The sequence below is a fragment of the Rattus norvegicus genome, chromosome 3 (genome assembly GCF_036323735.1).
Source record: "Rattus norvegicus strain BN/NHsdMcwi chromosome 3, GRCr8, whole genome shotgun sequence".
NCBI classification, from domain to species: domain Eukaryota; kingdom Metazoa; phylum Chordata; class Mammalia; order Rodentia; family Muridae; genus Rattus; species Rattus norvegicus.
In genome coordinates, this window is record NC_086021.1 from 136,359,496 (window position 1) to 136,373,901 (window position 14,406).

At 41.8% G+C, this 14,406-nt stretch overlaps 1 protein-coding gene across 4 annotated transcripts in view; it reads right to left on the reverse strand.

Moving 5' to 3' along the window:
- Anapc1 (anaphase promoting complex subunit 1) overlaps nt 1-14,406 on the reverse strand; it is an 80,115-nt gene that overhangs the window by 56,146 nt on the left and 9,563 nt on the right. For all 4 annotated transcript variants that reach the window (XM_008762177.4, XM_006234973.5, XM_063283753.1 and 1 more), the window contains 10 exons: nt 13,056-13,201; nt 12,642-12,862; nt 10,856-11,065; nt 8,397-8,492; nt 6,294-6,384; nt 6,138-6,203; nt 4,964-5,098; nt 2,637-2,777; nt 1,555-1,615; nt 232-419 (listed from right to left, as the gene is read on the reverse strand). In XM_008762177.4, coding sequence (XP_008760399.1) covers nt 232-419; nt 1,555-1,615; nt 2,637-2,777; nt 4,964-5,098; nt 6,138-6,203; nt 6,294-6,384; nt 8,397-8,492; nt 10,856-11,065; nt 12,642-12,862; nt 13,056-13,201 — 1,355 coding nt within the window. The remainder of the gene's footprint in view (nt 1-231; nt 420-1,554; nt 1,616-2,636; nt 2,778-4,963; nt 5,099-6,137; nt 6,204-6,293; nt 6,385-8,396; nt 8,493-10,855; nt 11,066-12,641; nt 12,863-13,055; nt 13,202-14,406) is intronic.

Genomic DNA, 14,406 nt, shown 5'->3' on the forward strand with positions numbered 1-14,406 from the left:
GACAAAAAGAAAAGAAAGGTAAAATGTACTTTAACACATTTTTTATAAAGACCCAAAACCTTCTGAGTATTTGATTCATGCTCTATCAGACAATAAGCCTTAGTATTATCCCATCATACTCTCAGGCTTACCAGTTACTAAGTTTGTTAGGTTCTCTCAGTGTTATGGAGCCAGTTACACAAGCACTGCATTTGTAAGAGGATAATGAAGAAAAAAACGGTAATCACTTACACTTCGCGTCCATGCTAAGCGGTCTGTGTTATAACCCATCATGTTCAAGAGACAAATCACAAATAAACTCCACTCTGAGTGACAACTGGGTCCTCCCGGAGCACTGTGCACATTGTACCACTTGACGAGCACCTGAACTGCTACTTCTTTCGGCAGGATGAACTTAATTGCTTGCAGACACGTTTGCACTATTAAAGGCAAGCAGTGGTTTTAGTATGCTTCCTATGTACTTCCTTCCTCCTTTCAAATGGGAAGGTTCAAGTTGCTACCATGTCAAGGCCAGCCACTAAAAAAAGAAACTGTCACTAAAGACTCTATTGGCACAAACCTTACCTCATTCATCACTGTCAATCACTTTAAATTCAACAGGGCTCACAGGAAATCTGAGGATAGCTGTCAGATCCCTAATTCTGGATTAGAAATAAAGTGCGCATATAGCCCAGTTCACCAGAAATAATCCTGATTAAATTACAGCCACTGCTTCAGGAAATAACTATCCCCTTCTCACTCTCAAAACTGTCCTAGTTTGAATAATCAAGTTTACTTTATAAAAAATATCTAATTTCTACACCAATAAATTTATATGAAATATGGATTAAATCCTTCAGTAGATTCAACGTGCAACACAGGTGCCTTCTAACAGGAATGCTTAGGGCACCACAAGATGTTCTAAATGAGCCAAGGTTGCTGTCCACTAAAATTGCGACTTTCAATTTCTAAAACGTCTTCCCTCACCATGCCATAAGTGGGTTAGGTGGAACACTAATATATACTATTCTTAGTTATGCCAAGTCATTGGCGCGAACATCCACTACAGTAGAGAGAGCCAAGGGTACTGCCTGTTGTAAACAGTGCAGATTCACTATTGGGAGAAAATGGCTCCAGATAGTAGTTTCCATCCTCATTCCCTCCACTGAACCACTGTCACGGACTCCATCTTTAGCATCAGGGCCTCATCGATCTGCTGTGTGAACACAGACACTGCAAGGATGAGAATCATGTGGCAATACATCTTAAAAACCAAAGAAGCATGCTTTAGCTGAGAACAAAACAAGAATAAACCAGATGTTGCAAAGGAATTGCTCCTACAGACAGAAAGTGGAGGCTGGAGGGACGGTTCAGCACAGGCTGCTCTTGTAGAGAAGCTGGTTCACTGTCTAGGACCATATCAACTCACGACCATTCTCAACTCTAGTCTCAGGACCTGCCAGCCTCCTTCTGGCCTCCATGGGCACTGCATTCATGTGTACTTAGAGACAAAAGAAAAGGACCAGCAACTGTTTGCATCAACAGTGTGGTAAACAAACTGAGAGCGCACAGTACCTAATTCCGAGGTGGCCACTTCAGGGATAGTGATCCTAACCATGGAGCCGTTGCTCAGTTCCTGGCAAAAAGAATGGAAACAAAAAACCAACTGCTTAAGTATTCTACATTTTTTAAAAGCTTTAGAAAATGCTAATTCTTATTACTGTCTGCCTGTAAAGGAAAAATATAATAAATTGAACTGCTATATTTTTCAATAAGAAATGAATGCTTCTAACTAAATAAGCATTTTTGTAAAATACTTTCAAAAATTCTTTTAATAGTGTTTTTATTCAAACACTATGAGACACTATCAGAAAGTGGCTTTCTCTGAAAAGATAAAAGCACAGCAATATGAGTTGATGGACTAAATATGCTTGTTTTAAATAAACGTGTTAAATACGATTAATGACTTGAGAATTTCATACACTGTCTTTTTATCATAGTCACCTCCAACTCCTCCCAGATCCTATTTCCCAACTCCCCAACTTCCTGTCCTCTCTCCTTCTTAACAACCCACCAAGTCCAATTATGCTACCCATCACTCCTGGACGTGGAGCAATCCCCTGATGAGTGGTCATCCCATCAGGGTCACACATCCTTTAAGGAAACTGACCTTCCCTCCCCCAGAAAGCATCCACTCTCCACAGCTCCCCAACTGGGGTTGGGTTCAGTAAATGTTTAATATAGAAATCTCGAAGATAAAAACAGAATTAAAGTAAAATAGTACAAAATGATAGCATGTTTTAAAAATGATGAGCTATATGAATGACAAGGTAACTCAGCAGTTCAATCTTACAGCTCACATGAAGGTAGAAGGAGAACCAACCCCACGAAGTTGTGGTCATTCATGTCATGACCCCACACACATATGCACATCATATAACAATAATAAACGTTTAAAGTCATGAGAAACGCTCGTTTTCATTCACACATAATTTTACATCCTGCCAAACGCAAAGTATCAAGCAAATAACCCTTAGCCAGCTACTCCACCCTCTGGAGGATCAGCCAGCTACTCCACCCTCTGGAGGATCAGCCAGCTACTCCACCCTCTGGAGGATCAGCCAGCTACTCCACCCTCTGGAGGGAGGAGGACTTACTAGAGTGACTCTGTTATGAACAGGGTCTCGCACTGAATGAATGTAAGTTCCAAGCTGCTGGAATGTACAATCCTCATTGTAGAGAGAATCGTTAAGTTTTGAAGAATCCCTCAATTCTGGAACTGGAGACAGAAGAACCACCTATAAAAAGTCACAACACAGACGAAAAGACTTTGAGAATTAAAGACAAGGAACTGTGCTTCTGCAAATGCTATGATGATTCTGATCATGCTGTTCCAGTGATGAGAAACCTGCAGCAGGCCAAGTTCTTCACAGAAAACTACAAAAGCATTTGACTGACAACATACACTCATACCCACACCATGTAGACCACCTGTCTCTAGGCTTTCGAGTCTGGTGAGCACAGCACCAGCCTAAATTGCTCACAGAACTCAGCCCCATCCTAAGAGAATAAACGCTGCTGGCCAACACACTCTCATTTACACGCATCCAGGCCTGTCACACCACTCTCCTCCTTTCTACGCACATCAAGCTCAGACCTCTTCATCTCTCTTCTATGCACAGACTTCACTTTACCTTCCTAGCTTCAACCCTAAAACAAATAATGACATGAGAAACTTCTCGCAAACCTACAACACCAGGGGAACTGCATTCAGAACAATGTCTTTTCACCCACCTTCTTCAAGAACACATTCGTAGGGTATGGATCCCAGTTCTACCACTTAACAGCTCTCTAACTTTGGACAACTAAGTTCCATGTACCTCTGTGCATCCACCTATAAAGCGAGGACCAAGTATCCTCTCAATCGGTAAAGTTGTTATAGGAAAACACTGATAGAGCAGACAGATGTAGAAAATTTTAAAACAGTTATTATTATAATTAATTATTATCATCCTACTCTCTGTTCTACCCCACCCAACATACTATTTGCTCATTCCACAGATCTGTTGAGTCTTTAGTTTATGTGCTAAGAGATGGAGATACATGGATTAAAAGATCTCCTAGCCACATGGTGGTGGACACCTGTGATCCCAGCACTGAGGAACTGAAGGCAGAAACATCAGGAGCTCAAGTTATTACAGTTTATACAGCAAGTCTGGGGCCAGCATGGACTACATGTAACAGCCTCAGAGAAAGTCTTCTCAACTCTTCTGTGTTCGTGTCCTTGCCCTGAACAGTCCTTTATTTACCCTTCTTACCCTCAAGATACAGGCCAGCAACCAATGACTGGCCCAACTTGATACCTACCCCTGACACTATTAATGACACTCTGCTATGCTTGCAGACAGGAGTCTAGCATAACTGTCCTCTGAGAGGCTCCATCCAGTGGCCGATGGAAACAGATGTAGAGATCCACAGCCAAACTTTAGAGGGAGCTTTTGGGAGTCTTGTGGTAGAGTCAGAGGAAGGATTAAGGGACCTGAAGAGATAGAGACCCCACAGGAAGACCCACAGAGGCAACCAACCTGAACGGTTGGGGGTTCCCAGAGACTGAACCACCAACCAAAGAGAAATCATGAGCTAGACCTACCCCAACCTCCTGCACATATGTAGCAGAAGCACAGCTTGCCCTTCATGCTGGTTCCCCAACAACTAGAGCAGGGGCTGTCCCTGACTCTGTTGCCTGCCTATGGATCCCATTCACATAACTGGGCCTCAGTACTAGAGGATGAGCCTAGTCCTGCTGTGACTTGAAGTGCCAGGGTGGGTTGATACCTTGGAGGCATACGGCAGGGGGTCCCACTTCTCAGAGGAGAAGGGAGGAGTAGGAAGAGCTATAGGAGGGAGGATTGGAAGGAGGGCTGTGACCAAGATATAAAGTGAATAAATAAATTAATAGAAAAAAAAAGGATTCAGCCCAGTATTCTGCTCAGTGAATAAAGGAGCATTAACAGCTTTTATTCATAACTCATAACTTTTTAAAAATAATTTTATTTTATTTTATATGCATTAGTGTGAGGACACCAGATCCCCTGGAACTAGAGCTGTGACAGCTGTGAGCTGCAATGTGCTGGGAACTAAACTCAGGTCCTCTGGAAGAGCAGCCAGGTCTTAACTGCTGAGCCATCTCTCCAGCCCCACTTATAACTCTTAACAGGCTACCTAAATTATGATTTCTTATGCAGAACGCATCTATTACATCCTGAGAAATTGTGAGATCTTTTTTAAAAGTGTATCCTTTCACCTCTCCACAGCTTCAAAGAACGCCTCCCAGAGCACAAAGGAGGGCAGCATGCAACATCTGCCACTTGTGCTCAAAAACACGCATTTGTATTACCTAAAATTAACAATGGAAAGAGCTAATTCTAGACCAAACTTCTTCAAAACATGATTAACATTTGACAAAACCTAATCTACTTCTTACCTCATCCATTGATCCAAGTAATTTGCTAAGAGGCTTCGGAGTGCTAACACCATCGAGTGGGGTACTGGGCCGAGGCATCATGTTGGACATTGTCAGGGAAGGAGCTGGAAGTCCAGGAATAAACACTTTCCCCACCTTTGAGTAGTGAAAAGATGTAGGGGGAGGTGTCAATGACTACATCACCTTAGGTCAGACATTTAGGCACATAAGCTAAGTTCTTTACCTATGTCGAAGTTCATGTTCACTAAATACAACTGAAAAGCAAAGTGCACCTTTAGCAACCCTTCAGATCCTACCAACCGTGGGAATACCTCAGTATACATTTTTTTGTTTGATTTAGCAAACTTTTTTGCACAAAAGCTGAAGATAGTATATAAAAATCTAATAAAATACATCTCAAGAGTCATACATAGAACTCCTTTATATAAAAATTCAAAACCAAGGAAAAGTAAACAGACTGATCTTTAGGGACATGTGCGTATGTGCAAAGCGAACAATGAAATCAAGGGTGGTTTATTGGACATGTCAGGATAGTGTACTGGAGAGCAGGTGGCAGCTGCATTCAGAGAACATAATAAAGGTACTGGCAGGCCAGGTCAAGAGGGTCCTAAGACCTGTGCTACTTAGTGAAAAACTGCCTTAAGAACAATAATAACTTAATAGAAAAAAATAGATATACTGATAATACATTTCCTTCATTGTTCTTTAAACTAAGTATATATTTTTACTTACTTATGCACTTTTTTAATCTCTTGAGACAAGGGCACACTACACAGCTCTAGCTGTTCTGGAACAAATTCTGTGGACCAGGCTGGCCTTGAACTCATAAGAGATCCACCTGCCTCTGCCTCCAAGTGCTGCAATACCATACCCAGCTTAAGGACGTATTTTTAAATTTGACAAATGTTACAAAAGGAAGCTGCCACTAACATACATAACAATGCAACCCTGCGACAGTGCCGGTGCTTCCCAAAGCTGCTCCCCTTCCGCTCTCACACTGGTTTCTAAGACTCTACCAATACACAATTTCCCATTTGGGTACCACAGATGCACATTGTCAGTGCATTAGGACGAGCATCCACAGTTAGCTTCGTTTCCCACAAGAATGTTCTTCCAAACTGCACAGAAGCAGCAGAGCCACCTGGAATTAACGGAAGCACCACTTTCAACATACCCGAACCACTCCTGTGTACAGCACCAGATTCCCATTGCCTTCGAGTACCAACATGGTGTCTATCTTCTAAAAAACAAAACACAAAATCTCCTGTATTCTGAGTAAATTAACATAATTTTCCAGAACAACTCTGATAAAGCGTAATGATTTCCTTACCTCCACTGGGGCTGCGTCTTTTGCATGTATGTTGGTGACAGAGCCAAAGATAAGCTGAGTCTTGTCATTACTCTCTTGAAACTTTACACAGCTAAGTATGAAAATAAAAACAAACAAACAAAAAAATGAGTTCTAAGAGTGTCATGCGGGCTGGGCACTGTGGTGTATGCCTTTAATCTCAGCTCTTGGGAAGGAGCAATGGGTAGACCTCTGAGTTCAAGGACAACATGGACTACATAACCAGTTCCAGGATACCAGGGATCACATTCACTATAGTAGGGGAGCAAGAAGACAGATAGTATGGGATGTTATGAGTATTATGCAAATCTGCAGATAAGAGAAAACTGCTTGAATAAATATACACAAAAATGAATACATGTAAAACAAAAGAAAGATATGTGGGTCATATTGATTTCTGATTTTAAAAACATGCTATAGTTACTGCTTGGAGAAAAATAGTGCATGGGGGCGAGGGAGCTAGACGGCTCAGCAGGTAAAGCCAGATAGCCTGGGTGTAATCCTAGGACCATACAGTGAAGGAGAACAGATTCCTCCAACTTGCCCTCAGATCTCCACAAGAATACCATAGGATACACACACACACACACACACACACACACACACACACACACACACACACACACACGCAGGTATTTAAATTTAAAAAAGCTTCATGACATAGAAGGGTCTCTATAATTCTGCACCTTGCTATAAGCTATAGTGATTCCTAAATGGGAGCTAAGTGAGCAGATAAATCATGAAGAGGCACTGCGCCTATAAAGGTAAGTGTGTGGGTATTAGGCACATGAGAAAATAACCAATATCAAAAGTATCAGGAAGGGACTGGAGAGATGGCTCAAAAACTACTGACTGCTCTGCTAGACAACCTTGTTCTTAGGAACAAAGTTTGGTTCTCAATATCCACATATCAACTCATAATCACTTATAACTCCAATTCCAGGGGATCTGAAGTGTTCCTCTGTCAAGAACCGTTGTGGGATGCCAGGCATATACATACACAGTACACAAGACATACATGCAAGTAAAACATACATACATACATACACACATACATGCAGAATAATTCATTTTTAAAAAGCATCATGGAAATATAAATAGAAACAACTTGATGCTTCATTAGGGCGGATACAATCAAAGATGCTGACAACATCTAACACTGCTTATGATAGAGACAGGAACCTCACACACTGGAGGAAGAAATGCAAAACAGTATAGCCCGTTTGGAAATCAACTGTTCAATTTCTTGAAACATTGAACATGAATTTATCAGTCAATTCAACAATCCACTGCTAGGTGTCTACCTAAGAAAAGCAGAATTACATATGTGCATACAAAGATACTTGCCCACAGGTTCCTAAGTCACAGTGGTCGAACAGTGAAGACAAGTGGGCATCGTGGCATATGCTTTTACTCCAAAGGGAGGCAGAGGCAGGCGGCTCTGTTGCTTAAAGTCAGATTGGTCTACACAGAGTTTCAGGACATCCAGGGCCACACAATGAGGTAAACAAACTATCCACCAATTGGTTAGCAGGTAAACGTGACCTATCTATACAATGAGTACAGTAACACTGAGGAAGTCCTCAGATGTGTCCCAACAGGGCAGATCCTAAAAATCACTGTGAAAAGTAAAAAAATTGATCAAAATAGTGGTATGGTGGTAACAAATGCCTTTAATTTCAGCACAACAGAGGCAGAGGCAAGTGGATCTCTCTAAGTTCCAGGCCAGCCAGGGATGCAAAATTAAAAAAAAAAAATTAAATTAAAAACATATATGATTATAGATTACATTAAATGTCCATAGAAAACCAAAAAAACAAGCCCCCCAGAATGACTGCCTGAGATTGGGGCAGGGCAAGACTATCTGCAATTGGCAGAGGAAATCACCAGGGTCGTAGAAATGTTTAAGCCTGAACTGAGGTGGTTGGTGGCTACACACCTCTATAAATTACTAAAGTCATGATACGACATGTTAATCTCACGATATGTAACCTACTTCTCAATAAGGCTGGAGGGGACAAATAGAAGGGAGAGAAGGAATCAGCTCTGCATTTCTTCAGAGACAATGAGAGTAGAAACGCTTACCGTAACTGAAGCTGGGCCTCCACTAAAAAGCACAGGAACTTCTGTCCACACAGGTCAGTCGTTATAAATACCTTGGAGGCCTGAGAATTTTTCTCTCTGAAGCAGACAGATTATTAAACCATCAGTATTAGTCCAAAATCTACCTCAATAATTTAAAAATCTTTGAAAATATTTACAAAAAAGCTAAATACTTCCTGGATTGACCAAAAACCAAGACACGAAAACTGCATGTTCTGTATACGTGATAAACTCTCACCTCTAAAACTAAGCTCTCCACTTTCAGATTCCCTCTTACCATCATGTCCTTTCTCTACTTGAGTACAGCCTACTCAAGTGCTCTCCTGTTAGGCCTTAGACTAGACGACTTCGTAAAGAGGATGATACAGGGGTTAAATGGAAGGTTGGGAAGATGGCGAGACCAGTAGGCACTTGTCATACAAATGTGAGGACTGGAGTTTGAATTCCCAGAACCCAACTAAATATCAGGTGAATATGCAGTCCAAGTACAAACACAGAATTGGAAAGCAGAGACAAAGGGTCCCAGCAGCAGGATGGTTAGCCAGACCAGTCAACTCTGGACTCGATAAAGAGACTTTGCTTCAATAAATAAGGTGCAGAAGAATGAAGGAGACTCCTGATATCAACTCCAGACCTCCACATGTACATACAGTGCAACTATATACATGCGAGCACGCACACACACACACACACACACACACGCACACACTACATAAACACAAGGGGGCGGAGGTCAAGAGTTAAGAGTGTTTACCTAACAACCTAACCATTTTTACTCACAGTGATGGTTAGGGTTATGTGGCTAGGTTAAAAACAAAAACAAAAAAACAAGCCACTCATCTTTTATATATACAAAGTGACAAATCTGGGTGAAATTCAGAGACTGTTTTCATCACGTTGTTCAGAGAAGGTAAACTCCCTCAGGCAGCACCTCAAGTCTTTCTCTAAGTCGGTGCTCACTTCCACTCCTCCCATTTGCCTGCTGTACCATGCTTCCCTCAAGCCTAAGGTGGGTGAGCTGACTGCTGTCCCGAGGTCACTAGACCTACGTCTTTCCTGACATGCCAGTGTGTTGTGATGTCCCTGTTGCTACTCTCACTTGATGTTATTTCCTGTCTCTCTGTAGCAGTTCTCCCCATCGGCCTCCCAAGCCCTGAGGCCTTAGTCTTTACCACTACCCAGCTTTAGCTTGCTGCAAAGTGATGGAATAATGTTTTGTTTTGTTTTGTTTTGTTTTTTTTCCGGAGCTGGGGACCGTGATGGAATAATGTGAAGAGGGAGTGAATGTTTAAACTGCCCAGGAGAAGCTTACACTACACACACCACCATCACCTAAAGAGTCCACAACTAACAGAAGCCCTTATCTCACCTACAAATTGTGCTGCTGACTCTGTCTTCTATGTCTCTCACCTCTTCATTATCAGGCTGTTCCGTCCCATCACAGAGCAAAACAGGAATATCTGTGATTCCCACTCACTCTCTGAACTGCTCTCTGGATCACAGCGCCCACTGTGCCCATCTTTCCCAAACCCTACCTGCAGAATAGGAAGTGCTCCAGCGTCACTACTAGTTATGTGTTGGACAATCACTAAACTACCTTGTTAATTACATGTGGCTGAATTAACAAACTATCAATGAGATCACAAAACGATTAGAGTTATTTCTCAAAAAGTAGTGCTAAAATTTAACACAAAGATAAAATTTACTAAAAATTGCTATAAAATCTCAAATTACTGAATCTACTTGTGATAGTTTAAATGAGATTGGCCCACCCCAATCCAACCTTTCCCATTTATATGCTTGGTCCCCAGTTGATGAGCCACCAGGGAAGGATGGGAAGGGGTATTTAGCCTTGTTGGAGGACTGTGTCTCTAGGAATGGGCTGTGAAGATTTCAGAGGCCCCCTTCAGGCCAGTGTCTTGCTCCTTCTCCTGCTATCTCTGTATCAGGAGGTAGAGCTCTCAGCTGCTGTTCAGCACCAGGCCTATATGCTTTAGACCAATACGATAATGGAATGACCCTCTGAAACTGAGAGCAAGCCCCAAGTAAATGCTTGCCTTTATAAGTTTTGCTGCAGTCGTGATGTGTTTTCATAGCAACGGAACCCTGACTACAACACTACAGAATTAAATGTTTTACCCCAAAATGTCAAATACCTCAAACCTCAAAGATTACTTCTTAAAGAAATGTCTGATGACAAAACATCTTTATGATCACTTTAGTATCAGTAACTTATTCTTCTAAAATTAAGGTGGCATAAGTATGTATCTCTACATGGTGTATGTGTTGATACCATACCTGATGTTGAAGGATGCTTTAAAACATTCACACATAGTTGACAAGCACTCTACCACTGAGCTAAACCACCAGGCATAACACCAAACATCTTCAAAAAACGCTAATAGTATTTTTCTTTGAACATGAAATTATATCCACCAAACCTCATATTCGGAAGTGTCTCAGTCCACAAGTGGTCAATGCAAAGCTCAGGAACAATTGGCTCTGTTTCTGGTGCCAAAAATGAATCGTTGAAACTGCCACTCGGAGAGTGGGAAATACTGTGTCTCTTTGGTGACTGATTGTGGCTTGAAAGGTTGAATCTTTGCACCCCTGAGAAAGAGTGCACACCTAAGGCAGGAGAGTGAGCACGACTACAAAAGAACCAGAGAGAGGATGTCGTTAGGAGCAGCTTGCATTTCTAACACATGCGATAACAGTCCCCACTCCTACGTACAGGAAGCATTTATGGTACAATCCCAGTGACACAGACATCTTCAGAATTGAACGGCTATTTAAATGGTTGGTTTGCTCTAACATATTTTATGATAGCCTAACATTTTGTTTAGAATCAGTGTTAAAATGCACTCACACCAGGCATAAACGAGCAAGGCCTTAGTCCCAGGACAGAGGCAAAGACAGGCAGATCTCTCTGACCAGTTTGATCTACATATTGAGTTCCAGGACATCCAAGGCTACACAGAGAGGAGATACACACACACACACACACACACACACACACACACACACACACACACACACACACACAGACATCCAAGGCTACACAGAGAGGAGATACACACACACACACACACACACACACACACACACACACACTACTTAAGCCATATTTTCTGAGAATAAACTCATTTTAAATTCTAAATGTATATATCCATGTGCATGTAGGCATATGTTGCATGAAATATAAAAAAAGGCACCCACGCTAGCACCAGCTATGTGCTAGTAACATGCTCCCCCTGCACCCCAAGGTCTCCACGGTCCCCATGAAATGACCACCCAACTCACAGTTCTCCTGCTGCAAATTCAGCTCACAGTAACAGCCATCTGCCCCATGGTTATAGTCACAAATCCCCAAAACCCGGTAAAATCAAAAGTCTAGAGACTTGTGATTTATCATATTTATATCAGTAAATTCTCAACCCACAAAACACTCACACAATGAACTCAGAGGCAATTAATGTTGATATAAGCTGCCCACCTCGACTGGACAAAATGTCCCGTAATAATCCGTTTCTTTTTTTTTTTTTTTTCTTTTCATAATCCATTTCTTTTTTTTTTTTTCTTTTCTTTTTTTCGGAGCTGGGGATCGAACCCAGGGCCTTGCGCTTGCTAGGCAAGTGCTCTACCTCTGAGCTAAATCCCCAACCCAATAATCCATTTCTTATACAATAGTCATAGCTACCTGTGGCTATTTAAAGCCACGAAAATCTGGTTTGTCCTTTTCTTCCTCCCATCTTCCTTCCTTCTCCTTGTGTCTCCCTATCTCTCCCATCTTTAAACTCTCAGCCCGCCTTCTCTACCCACTGCCCAATCACAGGCTTTCGCCTTATCTTGTGCCTGCTGCCTTCACCTGCATATAGACAGCAATCCACAGGTATACATATTAATTATCAAAAATTAAAAAAAAAAGAATTATAAATTAAGGTTTAAAAAAATAAAATATTTGTAGAATTAGATGTTCATCCAAGTGCTGCTACCTAATGGGAGAAACAAATCAACCTTACAGCAGCGTGAACAGGTTCTAAGTGTGATACAGGAAACTGTAGCATCACGGATTTACAAGTCTAAAGTAGCCATAATCGGGTTTCTGCCTATTCTCCCTAAAAACTATCCAAGAGTTGTCAATAGAAACTTTAAATCCTTTAAAACATGAGAGCTAAAAAAACAGCAGGTATCTGTTGCTTGTTTAAAACAAAGACAGACATCCACCTTAGAGCCGCCATGTTGGAAATGGAAGGCGACCGGGAGTGTAGGCTGGGTGAGGAGGCTGAGCGGCTCTGGCTGTGAATGGAAGAGTAATTCTGGAACGGCGAAGCAACAGGGGACTCGCCTTTGGAGAGGCTTCTGAGATGTGCTGTCAGGGAGCTGCTAGTGGCTGCATTCTGCAGGGTCCCTGCCTGCTCAGGGAACTTTAAAACAGCAGTCTCTTCCTTAAGTCAAAGGAATAGGAAAAATAAGAAAATAATCAGAACAAAGAGGTAATTTCCCAGAAATTACCTTGAAAAATGCATGTAGATGGCAGTACTAAAGACAAAGGGCTTGTTCTTTACCAAAGAAACTCAACGGGTCTCAAAAGCATGCAAGTGTGATCTGCCATGGGAGGAAGGAGATCTGTCACCTCACCTCTGGCTTTACCCTCCTGAGAGTCCACACAGAATGCACATTCTGAACAGCATCATAGGTCATTACAATGGAGGGGTCAATGTTCAGAAACACAATTTTCACTGCTGGATCTACAACATACTGCACCCGCGATGAGCCAAAAAGACCTAAAAATCAAAATGGAAATGACCAGGGACGGAATAGTGGCTTTATAGAATGTTCTCATTTTTCCTGAAAGGAAAGAGAACCAAGCCAAAAAGCCTTAAAGCACAAAACCCATTCTGTGTTATGTAACTGACAACAAATTTTCAATTTTCAATTGTTAACTTCCTTAAAATGCATTAAACAAGACATAATGACTGTTCACTCTGACCCACATACAACTCAAAGGTTGACGATTTATCCAGATTTGTTATTAAATTCATTAGCCAGAGGCAAAGGGTGATTTGTTTTGTTTTTGAGAAAAGGTTTCACTCTGTAGTTCTGGCCGTCCTGGAACTCACTATATACAGCAGGCTGGCCTCAAACTCAGAGGTCCGCCTACCTCTGCCTCCCAAGTGCGGGGATTAAAGGCACACACAATACCCAGCCAACAATCAACTTCTTTAGCGATTACAATGACACGCTGGAATGTCTGAGTTGCTGCTTCTATTCTGTCCTCTGTAATAATCCACAAGTGGTGAGCAGTGTGTCTTACTAAGGAAGTTTTTCCAGCTCAGTCCAGCTATTTTTCTATATCATCACAAACCAGGTTCCATATCCTTGACAGTTTCATTCTCAGTTAAAATATTGGTAAATGAAAAAAACATGATTATTCTTCAAAGCTAGAAAAAATTTTATAAAGAAATAATAAGGGCTGGAGAGATCCTCAGTAGTTAAGAGTACGGACTGCTCTTCCAGAGTTGCTGAGTTCAATTCCAACAACCACATGGTGGCTCGCAGCCATCTGAAATGGGATCCAATGCCCTCTTCTGGTGTGTCTGAAGACAGTGACAGTGTGTACTCACATACATAAGATAAATATTTACATTTTAAAAAAAGAAATAAAAAAAACTAGCCAAGCTAACACACACCTTTAATGCCAGCACTCAGGAGGCAGTGGCAGGCAGATCTCGTGTGAATTTGAGGCCAGCCTGGAACTCTACATAGAGTTAAGAAGTCCACACAGTGGGATCCCAAGGTTAGAGGGAGGGGTGGGGCTGAGACAGCTGGGCCATCAAGAACGCTTGGAGATCCTGTAGAGGACCCAAGCTCAGTTTCTAACACCTAGGTCAAGTAACTTGCAACGGCCTTTAACTTCAGTCCCAGGAACCAATTCTGTCTTTTGGCCTCTGTGGGCATCTGAACTCATACACACATACCCATACTTGGG